The sequence below is a fragment of the Gigantopelta aegis genome, chromosome 7 (assembly GCF_016097555.1).
Source record: "Gigantopelta aegis isolate Gae_Host chromosome 7, Gae_host_genome, whole genome shotgun sequence".
NCBI lineage: Eukaryota > Metazoa > Mollusca > Gastropoda > Neomphalida > Peltospiridae > Gigantopelta > Gigantopelta aegis.
In genome coordinates, this window is record NC_054705.1 from 4,531,446 (window position 1) to 4,552,200 (window position 20,755).

The window sequence follows — 20,755 nt, forward strand, 5'->3', positions numbered from 1 at the left end:
AGGATACCCCAAAATCCCGGGGTGGAAGAGGAGACCATGGAGGCTGCAGAAACTGCATGCACGAATTGTCCCGGAGCGTATAACACGCATCAACAGTACCCATTTAAAAAAAAAACAATTGTATTATTATTATTTTTGTTTGGCTGACACCCCTCCCTGCCTACCCCTTCCCTCCCTCTGGACTGTTCGTCAGAATGCATGACCCTACGCCGACCACCAATGGCTGCCATGTGCCCTGTAACCCTATTTCATTTCATACAGTTCAACGTATGTCCGTGCTTATATCCAATTAAGGTTCAAGCAAGCTGTCCTGAGTACACACCTCAGCTATCTGGGCTGTCTGTCCAGGACAGTAGGTTAGTTGTTAATTGTTAGTGGTTAGTGGGAGAGAAGAGGGTGTAGTGGTCTTACATCTACCCATTTAGTAGTAAAAACTCGCTCTGGGTCTGTGTCGGTATCGGGTTGCGAACCCTGTACCTACCAGCCGTATATCCGATGGCTTAACCACGACCCTACCGAGGCCGGCTGCAGGCTTATTCGGGTTATATGTGAGAATAAGGGTCGAGACGTAGCCCAGTGGTAAAACTTTCACTATGTGCTATCGTGTCTATGGGATGGTGCATATAAAAGACCCCTAACGAAAAGGGTAGTCCATGAAGTGGCGACAGCGGGTTTCCTCTCTACACATATGTGTGGTCTTTATCCATATGTCTGACGTCGTATAAACGTAAACAAAGTGTATTTAGTGCGTCGTTAAATAAAACATTTCCTTCCTTCCTTCCAGTAGCCGATGATTAATAAAATCAATGTGCTCTACTGGTGTCGTTAAACAAAAACACATTTACTTTTGGTCGCCAGAATGTATGACCCAACCCCGAAGCCACGTATGCCCTGTAGCCCTATTCGTGTTATATATGATAATAAATCAACAGCTTCCGACTAGAGTCAAGTTGATCTAACCTATACGTTGTGCTCTATATATACTTGTCGGACAATAAAATATTGATCGTCAACGTATTTTTATTGTGTAGTTACCACACTTGTAAATATTAAACTCGTTATTGTGTGTTTTATGGGTCCTATTAAACGTACATATGTTTTATGTACTAGTTAACAATGCACTGGTGATTTGTAAGAAAATATAGAAATGTCATCACGATAGTGTGACCAGGTTGCTAATGATGTTCTAGACGGTGTCGCGTCACCGGGTGGAGGTTGTAAATGATACGATCAAGTTATTTCCCAGTATCTACCATCTACAGACTGAAAGAGAAAGCGTGTCTTTGTTTGGGGACAGCAATCAAGGAGACCCAACAAGCAAGGGATAATTCAGGCGTTTCTCACACCTCTCCTGTGATCTGCTCTAGAACCGCCCTTAACTTGCGTTTCAGCTTTCATGGTGAACAGGTAATACAATAAGCTATAAATGATCATAATGAGGCTTGCTGGTTGTCAGTATAAATACTGACCTACATTAATATTTGTACGCGACCCTCTGCTATCTGTGCCACACGATTGATATATCAGACCTTGGTATGTGCTTCACAATATGTGACAGTGTATTTTTTTGCAAAGGTAACATGAGTGTTATGTACCAAGAGTGATTTGCTTTAATACAAACTTTACTTACCTGTAGGATTCACGGAAGGAAATGGTTCATTTAACGACGCACTCAACACATTTTATTTACGGTTATATGGCGTCGGACATATGGTTAAAGACCACACAGATACTGTGGGAGTAAACCCGCTGTCGCCACTCCATGGGCTACTCTTTTTCGATTACCAGCAAGGGATCTTTTATATGCACCATCCCATAGACAGGATATCACATACCACAACCTTTGATGTACCAGTCGTGGTGCACTGGCTGGAGCGAAAAATAGCCCAATGGGCCCAATGACGAGAATCGATCCCAAACCGCCCGCGCATCAAGCGAGTGCTTTACCACTGGGCTATGTCCCGCCATTGTAGGACTCAAATAGAGCGAACACCTGACGAAATGGACTCCACAAGATAGTCACGAGACTGGTGACCCAGTTGTTTGAAATGTCAATGATGATAACGTGACGTCATTGCTAGGGCCATTCGAAACGTTATCGCTATCTGTGCTACACGACTGATATATCAAAGAGCTTGGTATGTGCTTCACAATATGTGGTGGCAATACATTTTTTTTTAGCAAAGGTAACAAAAGTTGTATGCACCGTACCCACAATGATTTGTTTTAATATAAAATTTACTTACCTGTAGGACACAAAGAGAGAATACCTGACAAAATGGACTCCACAAGATAGTCATGAGACTGGCGACTCATTTGTTTGGAATGTCAATGACGATACCGTGACGTCATTGCTAGGGTTGTTCGAAACATTATCGCGTCAGGGGTTGGCTGATGTAAATGTGTAGTTACTGCCCAGTCTCTATTACATATATAATACAACCAAATATATTATCTTAAATCGTTTAATTTAAGACAATAGTCAAGGACATTCAAGAAACATGAAGATATACGGTCCTGTGATCAGATACAGATCCGCCCTTAGCTAGCGTTTCAACGTCCTCGTTGAGTGGGTTGTGTAGTACATAATAAAACAATAAATAATTTTTAAAATCCAAAAGCAACCCCCCCAAAAACAACAACAACAAATAAAAAATACCCCAAAACGAGTCCTCAACCCCCCCCCCCCCCCCCCCCCCCCCCCGAAACAAACAACAACACCCAAAGTAAAAACATAAAGGAAACCCAACAACAAATAAAAACCCCACAAAAAATGGGCACAACTTCTACACAGACTGATTAGGGCCGAAAGGTCTTTTTGACGGTTGTTAGTTGGTCACGACTGTTAATAGGCGTCAGGACATAACAACTACGGAATAGGGTGTGTGAGTTGTATATATTAATATGATTGTCAACTTAGAGGGATGCATTGTATTCAGAGTTGTGGGAGGAAGTGTCCCGACGTCAGAACATAAGCACTACGTAGGAGGGTGTGGGAGTTGTATATATTAATATGATTTTCAACTTGGAGGGATGTATTGTATTCAGAGTTGTGTGAGGAAGTGTCCCGGCGTCAGACATAACAACTACGTAGGAGGGTGTGTGAGTTGTATATATTAATATTATTTTCAACTTAGAGAGGGATGTATTGTATTCAGAGTTGTGGGAGGAAGTGTCCCGGCGTCAGACATAACAACTAGGTAGGAGGGTGTGTGAGTTGTATATATTAATATTATTTTCAACTTAGAGAGGGATGTATTGTATTCAGAGTTGTGGGAGGAAGTGTCCTACGTGATTCATACGTCTATGGCTTCACGTCCCAGAACTGCCAACAAGTCACCACTAGAGCACATCGATTTATGACTCATCGGCTACTGGATGTCATGTTTTCATTATGTCGTGTCATGTGATAGGGTTTTACGTGCACATTCAGAACAAGCTGTTGTTTCCAATAGTAGCAAGGGATCTTTTATTTGCACCATCCCGTAGACAGGGTAGCATACACCACGGCGTTTGTTATACCGGTTGTGGTGTACTGGCTAGATCAAAACAATAGTCCAATGGATCCACTGACTAAGTCAGGAATAATTACGTGAATTCAATGTTTTGAACAACCATGCACCTATTGCCATGCTCCTTTTACCTACGCATTATCTCCATCGGTTTATCAGTTGGGATATTTCACCTATATAATCATATAGAATATCTCTTCCCACTACTGAAAAGAAAAATGTAGCGGACTTCCTCTCTAAGAATATATCAAACTTATCAAGTGTTTGACATCCAATAGCTGATGATATATAAATTAATGTCTCTAGTGGTGTTATTAAAACAAACTTTTTTTTATATACATCCTATGTGTTTTCTTTATACCAAACATGATACCAAACCCACACCCACAAATATTTATATTCGTTCTCTCTCTCTCTCTCTCTCTCTCTCTCTCTCTCTCTCTCTCTCTCTCTCTCTCTCTCTCTCTCTCTTCGTTCTTATATCCAATTAAGAGGCTAATGCCTGTTGGCCAATCCCCAGACCGCTGCTGTTTTTGAACGGCAATAACTATTGTTTAAACCAACATATTTACGTTCAGTCGGTTGTGAATTTGATAATCGATCATCACATCGGTAGATCCTAGCCAAACAGTTTGCAATTAGCATCGACCACTAGAACACCACCAGTTTCAAGGTCAAGGTCAAGGTCTTTATTTGCCTTTAGTTTTACAACTCATCAGCTGAATACATAACATAAATAACACAACATAGTTATACAAAATATACACGTGCAAAACAATGGTTGGTGTGGTTTATATATAATCATGGACAAATACAGTGACAAAAGTTACATTTATTACATTAACTATTATCCTGCATTAACCAATCTCTAATTGCATTAGTTTGCACTGAATATTTTCCTAGGTTACTCAGTTATTTTTTGTTACCGGTGGTTAAAAACTGTATAAAACAATAGACACTTGGCTGCTTATAACATTTGTATATATTTACAGTGTAAATGTTTGTATCGAGGACACTATTATAAAGTGACATTCATCTTCTGTATTATTAGCATTGCACAGAATACATATTCTTTCTGATCTTTCAATGTTCCAATGTCTGCCACATTCGACATTTAATTTATGAGCGCATATTCTAACCATACATATTTCATTTGTAGAACGCGTTTCCATTGGGAATCTTAAATATGTTTGTAGTCTAAATTAATTTAATAAATGCTGATATAAAAGTCCTTTAGGCGTTGTCATTCTTTTGCTGCAACATAATTGCTTAAAAGTATCTAATATCCTTTCTTTAATTACAATGTAGATAATGTCGTCAACATACGATAAATTCCACATATAATGAATACAGTTCCTGCCTAATGTTCAGTAACCAACAATCGTTATATTGTGCCATTTCTTCATGCATACCTCTTAAAATACCATTTGTAATGTTACATAATTGTATCCAATATTTCCTTGTTACTTGAAGCACCTCCCTGTTCGCTGTAAACAAATTCGTTACACGTTACCTTTATTACATCCGATAATCTTTTACGAATAAAAGCCCCAAACTTCAGCACCATAACTAAGGATAGAATTAATATATGTATCAAAAACAGCAAGCATTGTTTCGATATAGAAGAAATTGTTCCTGCATACATTCAATATTGAAAATAATGCCTTGCGTCCTTGTTCTGCAAATCATTTCTGTGTACGTGCAAATTTACCATTATAGAAAAATAAAACGCCAAGATAAATAAATTCATTTACAACCTCTAGTTCACACTCATTAAAGTACCACTTCTCATTATTTCGTAATTTACCTCAGTTTCTAAAAGGAACCAGTTTAGTTTTATTTGTATTGACAGTTAAATCAGAATCATGTCATCAGCGTACGTTATCAGGAATATGTTTAACATTTGTATATCGATATAAGGACAGTTGTCCGATTTTAGTTGCATTTCACAATCATTGACACACATGGAAAACAATATAACACTTTTCTTTGAAATAAGCCATTTCTTCGTACAAAGAAGTCAGAAGTTACATTATTATATTTTACACAACATTAAACATTTTGATATAGCGACCTTATTATAGCAAACATTTTCACACTTACGCCTTGTTTAATTAATTTATACCATAAATTTTGTCTATTTACAAAGTCAAATGTTTTTTTGTAGTCAACAAAACTACAATGCAGCTGTTTTCGTGTCTTACACACAGTATTTATTAGGGACTGTAAAACGAAAATTGCATCCACAGTGGATATCTGCTTTCTAAAACCAACTTGGGCGTCAGTGATAATATTATTTTCCATGTCAAAATTACATAATTTTTCATTTAGTATATTGGTGAACAATTTATCTAGACAGCTAACAAGAGTAATACCTCTATAATTATCCGTGTTGTTGGGATTTGCCTTTTTATAAACAGGCACTATACATCCAGCTGACCAACTATGAGGGAAACGACCGGATTTAAAAAGAGTATTACACAATATCAACAAACATAGCATTAAAACATTCATATAATTAATAAACTAATTGTTTAAAAGACCATCATAGCCACATGCATTCGATATTTTACTCTCGGCGATGCCACTATCTAATATGCTACCCACTGCGTCATCAGTATAAAGGATATAATAACTCGTTAAAAAGTTATCTACTTCACCGGTACTTGTTGATTCGTTTAAAGCCAGATTTAGAAAATGATTATAAAAGTCGTCATTACTGAGTTCTGATTTAACATTATTTTTACGTTTCTCGAACTGTTTGTAATATATTTTTGTGTTATGTTTCCGCAAACAATTCAGCTTGTTATCATGTTAAGACGTGTACTGTCTTTTTAAACATTAAATGTACATAGTATGCAAGAATATAAAAAATACTATCACTCCAAACTAAAATGTCGTTTTGTGCAGATTATTTGTAAATGATATTGTTAGATACAAACATGTAAAATCTATAACGATCTCCTTTGATAATTGTGGAAGACCGACTGTACGTGTAAAATCTCACATGGGTTCGTCCACGCAAGGGGATTGATCCTAGGAACCTCTGCACGACAAACAAGTATCCTCGCACCAACTCATGTAGACAATTTACAACGAATATTTAAGACGCAATCTCATGGTTATTTTGTAACTATATTTCATAATATTTCATTCATTAATTTCAACTTATTTTCGTGCTTATATCCAATTAAGGTTCAAGCACGCTGTCCTGGGCACATACCTCAGCTATCTGGGCTGTCTGTCCAGGACAGTGGGTTAGTTGTTAGTGAGAGAGAATAGGGTGCAGTGGTCTTACACCTACCCAGTGATCGTTAAAACTGGCTCTGGGTGGGTGGCTGTACCAAGCTCAGAGCCTACCAGCCTTATGTTCAATGGTCTAACCACGACACCACCGAGGCCGATTTTGATTTTAATGAAATCGCTGTATGACAACCTATCTATAGGCCCACCTTGCCCTTATCTTTCCACACACACCAATAAGTGTATAATACTGTTGATATTGTGCATCGCAAACCTACAGACAAGCAGAACATATTTTACTGCTTACTGGCACATTGCATTTCAAAATATATCAATAGTTTCGCACAAACTAAGGTTTGAAATTGCATACATTTTATACAATAATCTATTCACGTGCCACTGTGGAAACAAGACACCTTAAAGAAGTCGTAACTGAGTTATACTATATTACAATTTTTTTAGATTTGAAATTAGAATTTACTGGGGTTTCTTTTGGTTGATTCAAACCCAGAACTGGTTGAAGTCATACAACATACACAGGAAAAGCGCCTGAACGCACGGGTTGACTCAATAGCATCATGGGTATGGGTACTCTTTTTACGTGCCCCTGTCCACTTAAGGTTCAGGCACGCCTATCCCGGATTTGATCTCTGACTTCACCAGTGACCAACTCCGGGTCGGGGTTAATAGTATCATACAATAGACATGACAGGACCTGCACTTAAGTCTTGATACAATACATCAGAATATGCATTAAACCTTTCACTCAATTTTGAGAAAACTGGCGAAGTTGTTGTGGTGATACAAAGATTATTATTAACATTAGAAAGTGAACTATCCTTATTGTGTCTCTAGTAATTTTGTTTGTAGTACTAAGCTTGTCTGTCCGAACACCTTGTGAGCTCCAAAACAACACAATGAATAATTAAATTATCACAGTTTGTTCAGCAGTTTTGTTTGTAGTACTAAGGTTGTCTCAAAATTAGAGAATACCCAACAAGCTACGGGCCAATACCATTTATCTTGCACGAGAGAACTGATGTTGTCCTTAGCGAACCTTTGGCGAGGGAAGGATATCATCAATTCACTCGTGCACTATAATGCACTTGCCTGTTGGCCAATCCCAAATTTGATCTGCAAATAAATATTTTTTAAACCAATTCACTCGTGCAAGATAAATGGTATTGCCGAGTAGTGAGTTGGGTATTCTATATATTACTATTATTATTTTCGATATTTATAATTTCATCGAAGATTTTCGAAGGATACTGTTGTTGAAAATATGTTTGCAACTTAACAACACGAGGCAGCGTGGCATCATAGCTATGGCGTTTGTTTAGCTGAAGACTAAGTTACTTGTTAACATGACTTCCACCAATGAAGCTATTCTTACACACAACCAACAGACTATAGTGAAACACTGTTTATGACGTCAAAGCTTATCTACGGGGAAAAAATGTTTTCTTTCTTTCCCTAGGAAAAAAACACTTTTCTTTCACCACTTCTCTCTGCACACATAATAATAAATAGTTCTGACAGCGTGCTCGTTGGGTTTGTTTGTAGTACTCTCACACAAATACTAGTATCGGTGATTAATCCACACAGTTCAGTAATTAAGTTTGTAGTGCTAATCTTGTCTCAGACCATAATGAACAGTTCTTACAGCGTGCTCATTAGTTTCGTCTGTAGTACTCTCACGCAGACACTACTATCAGTGAACAATCCGCACAGTATGTTCAGTAGTTGTGTTTAGTACTAAGCTTGTCTCAGACGACAAAGCGAACTATCACACTGAGATTAATGAACAACTCTTATGAAATGTTGAGTGCATTTGTTTGCAGTGCTAGGACCGTCTCAAGATACATGGCGAGCTGTCACGTTAACACTAATGAATCCACGTCACAGTTCGTACAGCAGGGTTGTTGTTAGTACTAAGATTATCTCAGGATACAAGGTCATCTAACGCTTATGGGTACTAATCAAGTTTGTTGTTAGTACTAAGATTATCTCAGGATACAAGGTCATCTAACGCTTATGGGTACTAATCAAGTTTGTTGTTAGTACTAAGATTATCTCAGGATACAAGGTCATCTAACGCTTATGGGCACTAATCAAGTTTGTTGTTAGTACTAAGATTATCTCAGGATACAAGGTCATCTAACGCTTATGGGTACTAATCAAGTTTGTTGTTAGTACTAAGATTATCTCAGGATACAAGGTCATCTAGTGCTTATGGGAACCAATCAAGTGTTGACGATGCAGATCCGTTGTACACTGGATCACGTCTGAGAGGCGTAGAGAATGTATTATCTTCCTCAATGCATTAAGCGAAATTGAATTTTACCATTTGTAAAATACAGCAAGCTTCCGTCTTAGTGTGTTATACTAAAACACAATAATAATAATTTCCCTTTCGTTGTGGATTTAATCTGAATCTGGATTTCTCCATCTGTGTTGGTGACCTGGAGGTGCATCACGTGGCCGTCGTGATCTAGCAGATTAACATCAAATTAACTTACAAGACAGTGTGAGTTCTGGTATTGACCACTGAATATCATCTAATTTAGCCAAGTTTATTTTTCATCCCATAACGAGAATGTTCTCACCAAGGGTACCTGAAAACTTTTTAATCCCAAAATCTCCAACACTCTGCCAGTGACTGTCACTCTCGCTCAGTTCTTCTCCTGCATTATCATTCATTATTGAATATTCAGACAGTGTTTGTTTGTTAGACCGTGTCTGTTTGGAGCTTAACAATGTATACAGCTAGTATACGTCTACGGCCACAGAGAAATCATTTCATTTTCACTCAGAGCACGACGCAAGCTCTCTCATTGAGATTAATCAATGAACAATCATCGCGATGTTTTCCCACAGGACACAGAACACACGTTGTACACGTCGCCACTTCTAGGTGACTTAGGGAATGTACTCTGTTCTTCTTTACCTTCAGCGAGGTTGAATTCGCCGATTCCTTCTTCTGTAAAACACAGCAAACTACCACACCGGTGTGCTACACCAATGTCACATCCAAATGATTTCCATTGTTTTGTGGATTTAACCTGAATCTTGATTTCTCCATCTGTGTTGGTGACCTGGAGGTGCATCACGTGACCGTCGTAGTCTAACAGATAAACATCTGGGAGGTGAACAGAGCCTCTCAGTAACTCAGACCTACAAGGTAACTTTGTGTTCAGCTGACTGACGCTGTGAGTTGTGGTGTTAAAACACTGGATAACATTTGATCCGGCTGAGTTTGTGTTTCCTCCCATAACGAGAATGTTCTCACCAACTGTAACAGGGAAAGCATAATATCGGCTCGATCTCAAATCTCCAACAACCTGCCAGTGTGTCTCACTCTCGCTCAATTCCTCTATTGTGTTGCTATAGTAACCACCTATCGAGTACATTTTATAGTTAGCTGTGGCCATACAGTGACAGTAGTGTTCATGTGTGAGGTCTGGACCAACTATCCACACTTTTCTCGCGGTGTTATATATCAATGTACATTTCTTCTTGTTATAACCACCAGTGATATAGATCTTGTCGTTCAAAACTGCTGCTGAATACAAAGATCCAGGATCTACTGGGGCTGGTGGGACGTCTTCCCACTTGTTGTCTGACGTGAAACAAGACAGTAGTGACGTCTGGTTATGTTGGAGAACAAAAACGTCAGGTATCTTGAGATTGACCCGTGAACTAGCTGTAACTTGTCGATGTGAATGTAACTCTTTTTCTATCATTTCTTGGACAGATTTGGTTTTACAAACAATATCTGAAAACAGCACTTCATCAATCAGAAACTGTGAATCAACAATTTCGAGATGTACGTTTTCAAAAATCAGTTTGACATCATCTTGATCCGGGTTATTATACTCAATCCACTTCATGGCGCCTTTCAGAATGATGTCTTCTGTACATTCCATCTCTTCTTTTGAAATTATTTCCAGAAGTTCTTCCTTTGACAGCTGAACAACGTTTTCTGTTTCAACAAAATCATCAAACTCGTCAGCCAAACAGGAAAATGATCGGTTGGACACATCGTGGAAATTGTAAAGTTTAGAAAGTCTCCACCAATTTAAACAGTTTTCAGCTGTCAGTGTGAGACTTTCCTTCAGGAATATGTCACAGATGGCTTTGATGTGTTCAAGCTGCATCATTTCAGCAGCATCCAATACCTCCACACAGTTGTTTTCACTCACTAGATTAAGTCCACACAAACACATTTTGACGATAGCTTGCAACACCGACAAAGACACCGTGGGAAGGTTCAAGACGCCCGTCTGACTCTCTGCCATATCAGAACAGAACATGGCCCGGAAATATGATGACATCGCCGCCAGTACGATACGGCTTCCGGTCGTTGTTCCGTCTTTACATATAATTTGTATGTCAGTGAAAGCACCTTTTGCAATCTCTTCATGGATGTTTGCGAGGAGTTGTGCTTGAGCGTTCTCCATCATATAAGACAAATGAACTGAAACGAAACAAAACATTGATAACATAAGAAACTCAAGCTCACAAGTGATGTTGATGACATGTCATGTTCACAGCAATGGCGGGACGTAGCTCAGTGGTACAACACTCACTTGATGCGCGGTCGGTCTGGGATCGATCCCCGTCGGTGAACCAATTGGGCTATTTCTCATCCCAGCGAATGCACCACGACTGGTATATCAAATTCTGTGGTATGTGCTATCCTGTGTGTGGGAAGGTGCATATAAAAGAGTAGCCCATGAAGTGGCGACAGCGGGTTTCCTCTCTCAATATTTGTGTGGTCCTTAACCATATGTCCGACGCCATATAACCGTAAATAAAATGTGTTGAGTGCATCGTTAAATAAAACATTTCCTGTTCACAGCACCCAATATATAAAAATAATTAATAATTAATATAAGTAGTACGCAGTTTCATGTGTATACAGCAAATCACAGCTTAGGTATATTACACGAAAACAAACATGGTCAAAAGTTCAATCACAATGTTCTCAGAATATAGAAAATGTCACTTTAACACGAACTGGTTATTTATACATGTTTAAATAAATACTGGTTAAATAAATACTGGTTAAATAAATACTGGTCCGACATATTTATCCGTAGCGGGTTTACTCTGTAAGACTATATGTCAAAATTTCCAAATGTTTGATATCCAATATCCAATAGCCGATGATTAATAAATAAATGTGTTCTAGTGATGTCGTTAAACAAAATAAACAAAACGGTTTTATTTATCCAGGACTTAATAAATACACGATATTTATAACAACAATAACAACAAAACAGCTGACACCCAATAGGCGAGGGGCGGGACGTTCCAGGCAGTGCTCCACAACTGGTATAACAAAGGCCGTGGTATGTACTATCCCGTTTGTGGGATGGTGCATATAAAAGATCCCTTGCTGCTAATTGAAAAGATTAGCCCATGAGGTGGCGACAGCGGGTTTCCTCTTTCAATATCTATGTTGTCCTTAACCATATGTCCGACGTCATATAACCGTAGATACAATGTGTTGATTGCGTCGTTAAATAAAACATTTCCTTCTTTCCCTCCCAATAGGCGATGTGTATTTTTGTGGTGGGGTTTCGTTACACATTCATTATTATTATAACCCCCCCCCCCCCCAACAAAAAAACAAACCCCACAACACATTAATGAATACCGCCACGGCGTTATTCATCCGTGAATTGATAAATACAAATCTCTTTATTTATGTATGGCTTAACAAAAACTCGTTGTTTACCTAATATTTAATAAACACTCGTCGTTGTTTATCTAAGATGCACCACGACTGGTATATCAAAGTCCGTGGTATGTGCTATCTTGTCTGTGGGACGGTGCCTATAAAAGATCCCTTGCTATTAATGTACACATTTAGCGAATCTCCTCTCTAATATTTAACAAATACTCGTTGTTTATCCAATATTTAACATATACTCGTACTCTCCAATATTTAACAAAAACTCGTTGTTTATCCAATATTTAACAAATACTCGTACTTTATCCAAAAATTAAAACCCACTCGTTGTTTATCCAAAATTTAATAAATACCCGTGGCTTATCCCAAATTTAAACAATATTGTTAATAAATGACCGTTGTTTATCAAATATATAACATGTACTCGTTGTTTGTCGAAAATTTAACAAATACTCGTTGTTTATCCAATATTTAATTAATGTTTGGGGCGGGACGCTGCCCATTGGTAAAGCGCTTGCTTGATGCGCGATCGGTTTGGGATCGATTCCCATCGGTGGGCCTAATGGGCTATTTCTCTCTTCAGCCAGTGAACCACGACTGATATACCAAATGCCGTGGTATCTGCTATCCTGTCTGTGGGATAGTACACATAAAATATCCGTTGCTACTACTGGAACAATATAGAGGATTTCCTCTCTAAGACTCTAATGTCCAAATGTGAAACATTTCGTAATTTTGAAATAATGTAGTTTTAAAGAGGAAACCTGCTACAGTTCTCAATTAGTAGCAAGGGCTTTTTATACGCACCATCCCTCAGACAGGATAGCACATGCCACAGTCTTGGTGCACTGGCTAGAACAAGAAATAGCCAAATGAGCCCGCCGCGCATCAAGCTAGGAAATAAAGAATGTTTTCAAAAAGACTGAAGGAAATAGTGTTTTGTCTCATTAGCGAATTAAGGTGTCCTAACTGGCTATACACACGGAACTAAAGTTAAAATGAAGTAAAGCATCAGCGAATTCTGGTGAATCTCATCTGTGTAACCTCCTGTCCGATATAACAATTTCATAATATAGCCTAGATATCAACTATCTTAGAAATAAATCCACACAATATAGACACCAGTGTGCAATGACCGTTTTATTAGTTAACCCTGGGATCAACCACACAGAACATTCCGGGGTGGAAGAGGAGACCATGAGGTTGCAGAAACCTGCATGTACGAATTGTCGGAGAGGATACACGAAGAACATCCCGGGGTGGAAGAGGAGACCATGAGGCTGCAGAAACCTGCATGCACGAATTGTCGGAGAGAATACATGCAGAACATCCTGGGGTGGAAGATGAGACCATGAGGCTGTAGCAACATGCATGCACGCATTGTCGGAGTGGATACACGCAGCACAACCCGGGGTGGAAGAGGAGACCATGAGGCTGTAGCAACCTGCATGCACGAATTGTCGGAAAGGATACACGCAGAACATCCCGGGGTCGAAGAGGAGACTATGAGGCTGCAGAAACCTGTATGGACGAATTGTGGGAGAGGATACACGCAGAGCATCCCGGGGTGGAAGAAGAGACCATGAGGCTGCAGAAACCTGCATGCACGAATTGTCGGAGAGGATACACGCAGAACATCCCGAGGCGTCGTTAAATAAAACATTTCCTTCCTTCCTTCCAGTAGCCAATGATTAATAAAATCAATGTGCTCTACTTGTGTCGTTAAACAAAAACACATTTACTTTTGGTCGCCAGAATGTATGTCCCAACCCCGAAGACACGTATGCCCTGTAGCTCTATTCGTGTTATATGTGATAATAAATCAACAGCTTACGACTAGAGTACCTAACCTACACGTTGTGCTCTAAATATACTTGCCCGACAATAAACTATTGATCGTCAAAGCGTTTTTATTGTGTACTTGCCACACTTGTAAATATTAAACTCGTCATAGTGTTTTTTTATTATTATTATTAAACATACATATGTTTTATGTACTAGTTAACACTATACTGGTGACTCATAAGAAAATATATATTGATAATTTACTTACTCTTCAACGCACAGAGAAAGAACACCTGACAGAATGGCCGTCACGAGACTTGTGTCCCAGTTGTTAGAAATGTCGATCACAATAGCGTGACCAGGTTGCTAGGGATGTTCTAGGCGGTGTCGTGTCACCGGGTGGAGGTTGTAAATGATACGATCAAGTTATTTCCCAGTATCTACCATCTACAGACTGAAAGAGAAAGCGTGTCTGTGTTGGGGCATAGCAATCAAGGAGACCCAACAAGCAAGGATAATTCAGGCGTTTCTCACACCTCTCCTATGATCTGCTATAGAACCGCTCTTAACTTCCGTTTCAGCTGTCATGGCGAACGGGCGATACAGTAAGCTACAAATGCTCATACCGAGACTTGCTACCTTTCGATATAAATACTGACCTACATTACTATCTGTATTCGACCCTCTGCTATCTGTGCCACACGACTGGTATATCAAAGACCTTGGTATGTGCTTCACAATATGTGGAACAGTGCATTTTTTAGCAAAGGTAAGAGAAGTTTTATGTACCAATAGTGATTTGTTTTAATACAACATTTACTTACCTATAGGACACAAAGAGAGATAATACCTGACAAAATGGACTCCACAAGACAGTCACGACACTGGCGACTCATTTGTTTGGAAGGTCAATGGCGATACCGTGACGTCATATCTAGGGTTGTTCGAAACATTATCGCGTCAGGGGTTGGCTGATGTAAATGTGTAGTTACCGCCCAGTCTCTATCACATATATAATACAACCAAATATATTATCTTAAATCGTTTAATTTAAGACAATATTCAAGAACATTCAAGAAACATGAAGATATACCGTCCTGTGATCAGATATAAATCCGTCCTTAGCTAGCGTTTCAACGTCTTTGGTGAGTTGGTTGCATAGTACATAAAAAACACAAACAAAAAACAAAACACAACAAAACATCGAACAAAAAAAAAAAAAAAAAAACCCCACAAAAAATGCAACCAACTTCTATACAGATATATCAGGGCCGAAAGGTCTTTTTGACGGTTGTTACTTGGCCACGACTGTTAATAGGCGTCAGAACATAAACACTGCGTAGGAGGGTGCGGGAGTTGTATATATAAATATGACTTTCAACTTAGAGTGATGCATTGTATTCAGAGTTGTATGAAGAAGTGTCCCAGCGTCAGAACATAAACACTACGTAGGAGGGTGTGGGAGTTGTATATATATATATATATATATATATATATATATATATATATATATATATATATATATATATATATATATATATATATATATATATATATATTAATATGATTTTAAACTTAGAGGGATGTATTGTATTCAGAGTTGTATGAAGAAGTGTCCCAGCGTCAGAACATAAACACTACGTAGGAGGGTGTGGGAGTTGTATATATTAATATGATTGTCAACTTAGAGGGATGTGTTTTATTCAGAGTTGTGGGAGGAAATGTCCCGGCGTCAGAACATAGGGACTACGTAGAGGGTGTGGGAGTTGTATATATTAATACGATTTTCAACTTAGAGTGATGTATTGTATTCAGAGTTGTGGGAGGAAGAGTACGACAGCGTCAGACAAAACAACTACGTAGGAGGGTGTGGGAGTTGTATATATTAATACGATTTTCAACTTAGAGGGATGTATTGTATTCAGAGATGATAACAACTACATAAGAGGGTGTGGGAGTTGTATATATTAATATGATTTTCAACTTAGAGGGATGTATTGTATTCAGAGTTGTGGGAGGAAGTGTTCCGGCATCAGGACATAAGCACTACGTAGGAGGGTGTGGGAGTTGTATATGTTAATATGATTTTCAACTTAGAGAGTAGGGATGTATTGCATTCAGAGTTGTGGGAGGAAATATCCTACGTGATTCATACGTATATGGGTTCACGTCCCACTAGAGCACATAAATTTATGAATTATCGGCTACTGGATGTTAAACATTTGTTAATGTTGACGTATTGTCTTAGAGATGAAACCGGCTGCATGTTTCCATTATGTTATGTCATGTCATAGTGTTTTACGTGCACATTGAGAAGAAGCTGTTGTTTCCAATAGTAGCAAGGGGTCTTTTATTTGCACCATCCCTTAGACAGCGTAGCACATACCACGGCGTTTGATATACCAGTGGAATAGTCAAAAGAATAGTCCAATGGATCCACTGCCATAGTCAGGAAGAATTACGTGAATTCAAGGTTTTGAAGTATTAGGACCATGCACTTATTGCCATAGTCAGGAATAATTACGTGAATTCAAGGTTTTGAAGTATTAGGACCATGCACTTATTGCCATAATCAGGAATAATTACGTGAATTCAAGGTTTTGAAGTATTAGGACCATGCACTTATTGCCATAGTCAGGAATAATTACGTGAATTCAAGGTTTTCAATGATTAGGACCATGCACCTATTGCCATGTTCCAAGGCACATTTAACTCCTTTTACCTACAGATTGTCTCCGTCGGTGGATCATTTGGGATATTGCACCTTCTAATCAGGGCACCACGTGATACGTGCTATTCTGTTCTTGAGATGGTCCATATAAAATATCTCTTCCTACTAATGAATTAACAAAATGTAGCGGACTTCCTCTCTAAGAATATGTCAAAGTTATAAAATGTTTGAGATCCAAAAGCTGATGATGGTGGTGGTGTTCTCAAAACAAACTATTTTTATACATCCTATGTGTTTTCTTTATGTACACATGATAACAAACCCACAGCCCGAAATGTTTACATTCATTCTCTGTCTCTCTGTATTTGTCTCTCTCTCTCTGTATTTGTCTCTTTCTCTCTGTCTGTCTCTCTCTCTCTCTCTCTGTCTCTCTCTCTCTCTCTCTCTCTCTCTCTCTCTCTCTCTCTCTCTCTCTCTCTCTCTCTCTCTCTCTCTCTCTCTCTCTCTCTCTCTCTCTTCTGACGAATTCTAAATAATGTAAAATGCATAAAGGTAACAACCTGTCCATCCCCTTTATGTTTTTTTCCATTTCAATTTCCTTTCTTCTATCTCCCCTCTTTGTTAGTAAATTTGGAACAAGTTATAATCATATTTTATTTTACTGCTTGTAATATATTCATACTGTAAAATGTTGTGAGAAGCCTTTATATAGGCTAACGCCTGTTGGCCAATCCTCAGGCCGCTGCTGTTTTTGAACGCAATAAATATTGTTTAAACCAATATATTTATATCCAGTCAGTTGTGAATCATCACATCAGTAGATCCTAGACAAACAGTTTCCAATTAGCATCGACCAATAGAACATCACCAGTTTCAAGGTCAAGTTCTTTATTTACCTTGCGTTTTACAACTCATCAGCTGAATACATAACATAAATAATACAACATAGTTATACAAAATACACACGTGCAAAACAGTGGTGGGTGTGGTTTATGTATAATCATGGACAAATAAAGTGATATAAGTTACAGTTATTACATTAACTATCATCCTGCATTAACCGATCTCTAATTTTATTAGTTTGCACTGAATATTTACTCAATTCCTTTTTATTACCGGTGGTTAAAAACTGTATAAAACAATAGACACTTGGCCGCTTATAATAATAAATTTTTATATATTTACAGCGTAAATGTTTGTATTGTGAACACTCTGTTATAAAGTGGCATTCATCTTCTATATTATTAGCATTACAAACAGTATATATTCTTTCCGATGTTTCAATATTTCGATACCTGCCAGAATCTACATTTAATTTATGAGCGCATATTCTAACCATACATATTTCTTTCGTCAAACACGTTTCCATTGGGAATCTTAAATATGTGTGTAGTCTAAATTCGTTTAATAAATGCTGATATAAAAGTCGTTTAAGCGTTGTCATTGTTTTGCTGTAACATAACTGCTTAAAAGTATGTAATATGCTTTCTTTTATTATAATGTAGATACTGTCGTCAATTACGTAATTTTATCCAATATTTAAAAATTATCACTGTCCTTGTTATTTGAATTGGAAACTGTCCCAGTTCCCTGTAAACAAACTCGTTGACGTTCGTTTTATTACCCCCAATAATCTTTTACAAAATTATATATGTACTTTTTCAACATCATGACCCGAGTAAAAGCCTCAAACTTCAGCGCCATAACTATGGATAGAATTAATATATGTATAAAAACACAGCAAGCATTGTTTCAGTATTGAAGCAATTGTTCCTTTAGACATTCAATATTGAAAATAATGCCGTGCGTCCTTTTTCTGCAAATCGTTTCTGTGTACGTGCAAATTTACCATTATAGAACAAATAAAACACCAATATCAATTCATGTACAACCTCCAGTTCACACTGATTAAAGTACCACTTCTCATTTTCTCGTAATTTACCACCGTTTCAAAAAAACAATCCAATTGTAGTTTTATTTATATTGATAGTTAAATCCCAGTTTTGGGTATAATTAAACAGAGAATTAATCATTTTTAAAACACTTCTGGTTTTTCAGCTAACAGAACCATGGCATCAGGGTACATTGTCTGGAATATGTTTAACATGTGTATATTGATATAAAGACATATATCTGATATTAGTTGCATTTCGCAGTCATTGACATACATGAAAAATAATATTGGCGACAATACTTTTCCTTGAAATAAGATATTTTTGGTTATAAAGAAATCAGAAATTACATTATATTTTACACAACATTAAACATTTGATATAACGCCCTTATTATAGCAAGCATATTCCCTCTTACCTCTTGTTTAATTCATTTATAGCATACATTTTATCTCTTTACAAACACAAATGCTTTTTGTAGTCATCAAAACAGCAATATAGCCGTTTTCGTGCCTTACACACTCTGTTTGTTAGGAACTGTAGAACGAAAATTGCATCCACAGTGGACATATGCTTTCTAAAACCAAACTGGGCGTCATTTTGTATTTTCGTGAACAATTTACCTAGGCAGCTAACTAGAATAATACCTCTTTAAGTATCCGTGTTGTTGTGATTTCCCTTTTAAAAAAACGGGCACTATACATCCAACTGACCAACTCTGAGGGAAATGTCCGGATTTAAAAACAGTATTAAACAATATCAACAAGCATGGCATCAAAACGTTCATACAATTAACAAAATATTCGTTTAAAAGACCATCATATCCATATGCTTTGTTTTTCTTTAACTTAAGACTAGCATTCGATATTTTACTCACGGTGATGTCACTATCTAATATGCTACCCACTGAATATCACTGTTACTTGTTGGTTCGTCTAAAGCCAGGTTTAGAAAGTGATTATAAAAATCGTCATTACTGAGTTCTGATTTAACATTATTTTTACGTTTCTCGAACTGTTTGTAATCTAATTTGGGTTATGTTTCCGCAAATAAGTCAGCTTGAAACCTTTTTTAGACGTGCACTGTCTTTTTAAACATTAAATATGCATAGCATGTATGCAAGACAATAAAACTAATATCAATCCAAACTAAAATGTCGTTCTGCTCAAATTATTTGTCAATGATATATTTAGATACAACCATGTAAAAATTATAACGATCTCCTTTGATAATTGTGGAAGAACGACTGTACGTGTTAAGTCTCACATGGGTTCGTCCACGCCAGGGGATTGATCCTAGGAACCTGCACAACAACAAGGTATCCTCGCACCGACCCATATAGAAAATTTACAAATAATATTTAAGACACAATCTCATGGTTATTTTATAACTATAATTCATCTTTGTTCATTCATTCATTTCAACTTATTTTCGTGCTTATATCCAATTAAGTTTTAAGCACGCTTTCCTGGGCACATACATCAGCTATCTGGGCTGTCTGCACAGAACAGTGGGTTGGTTGTTGTTAGTGGTTAGTGAGAGAGAAGAGGGTGTAGTGGTCTTACATCTACCCATTGAGTAGTTAAAACTCGCTCTGGGTAGTTGGCGGTATTAGGCTACGAACACAGTACCTACCAGCCTTATGTTCGATGGCCTAACCATGACACCACCGAGGCCGGTTTTGATCTTAAAGGAAGCGCCGTATGACAACTTATCTATAGGTCCACCTCGCCCTTATCTTTCCACACACACTACTAAGTGTATGATACTGTTGATATTGTGCATCGCAAACCTACAGACAAGCAGAACATATTGTACTGCTTTCTGGCACATTGCATTTCACAATATATCAACAGTTTCGCACAAACCAAAGTCTGAAATTTAATACATTTTATAAAATAATCTATTTACGTCCCATGTATCATGGGTATGGGTACTGTCCACGGGTTGACTC

At 37.9% G+C, this 20,755-nt stretch overlaps 2 protein-coding genes across 2 annotated transcripts in view; both read right to left on the reverse strand.

Moving 5' to 3' along the window:
* The window catches only part of LOC121377801 (kelch-like protein 3), a 69,353-nt gene that overhangs the window by 7,708 nt on the left and 40,890 nt on the right, over positions 1 to 20,755 (reverse strand). The gene's annotated exons all lie outside the window — the stretch shown is intronic.
* Positions 5,703 to 14,616, reverse strand: LOC121377567 (kelch repeat and BTB domain-containing protein 12-like). Its single transcript, XM_041505614.1, has 2 exons — positions 14,507 to 14,616; positions 5,703 to 11,232 (listed from the first exon to the last, which is right to left on the reverse strand). The coding sequence occupies exon 2, from the start codon at positions 11,216 to 11,218 to the stop codon at positions 9,611 to 9,613; it is 1,608 nt and encodes a 535-aa protein (XP_041361548.1). The 5' UTR covers positions 11,219 to 11,232; positions 14,507 to 14,616; the 3' UTR covers positions 5,703 to 9,610.

Bases quoted from the DNA above. Each gene is read 5' to 3' on its own strand.
- LOC121377567 (XM_041505614.1), bottom strand. From the start codon at position 11,218: ATGATGGAGAACGCTCAAGCACAACTCCTCGCAAACATCCATGAAGAG.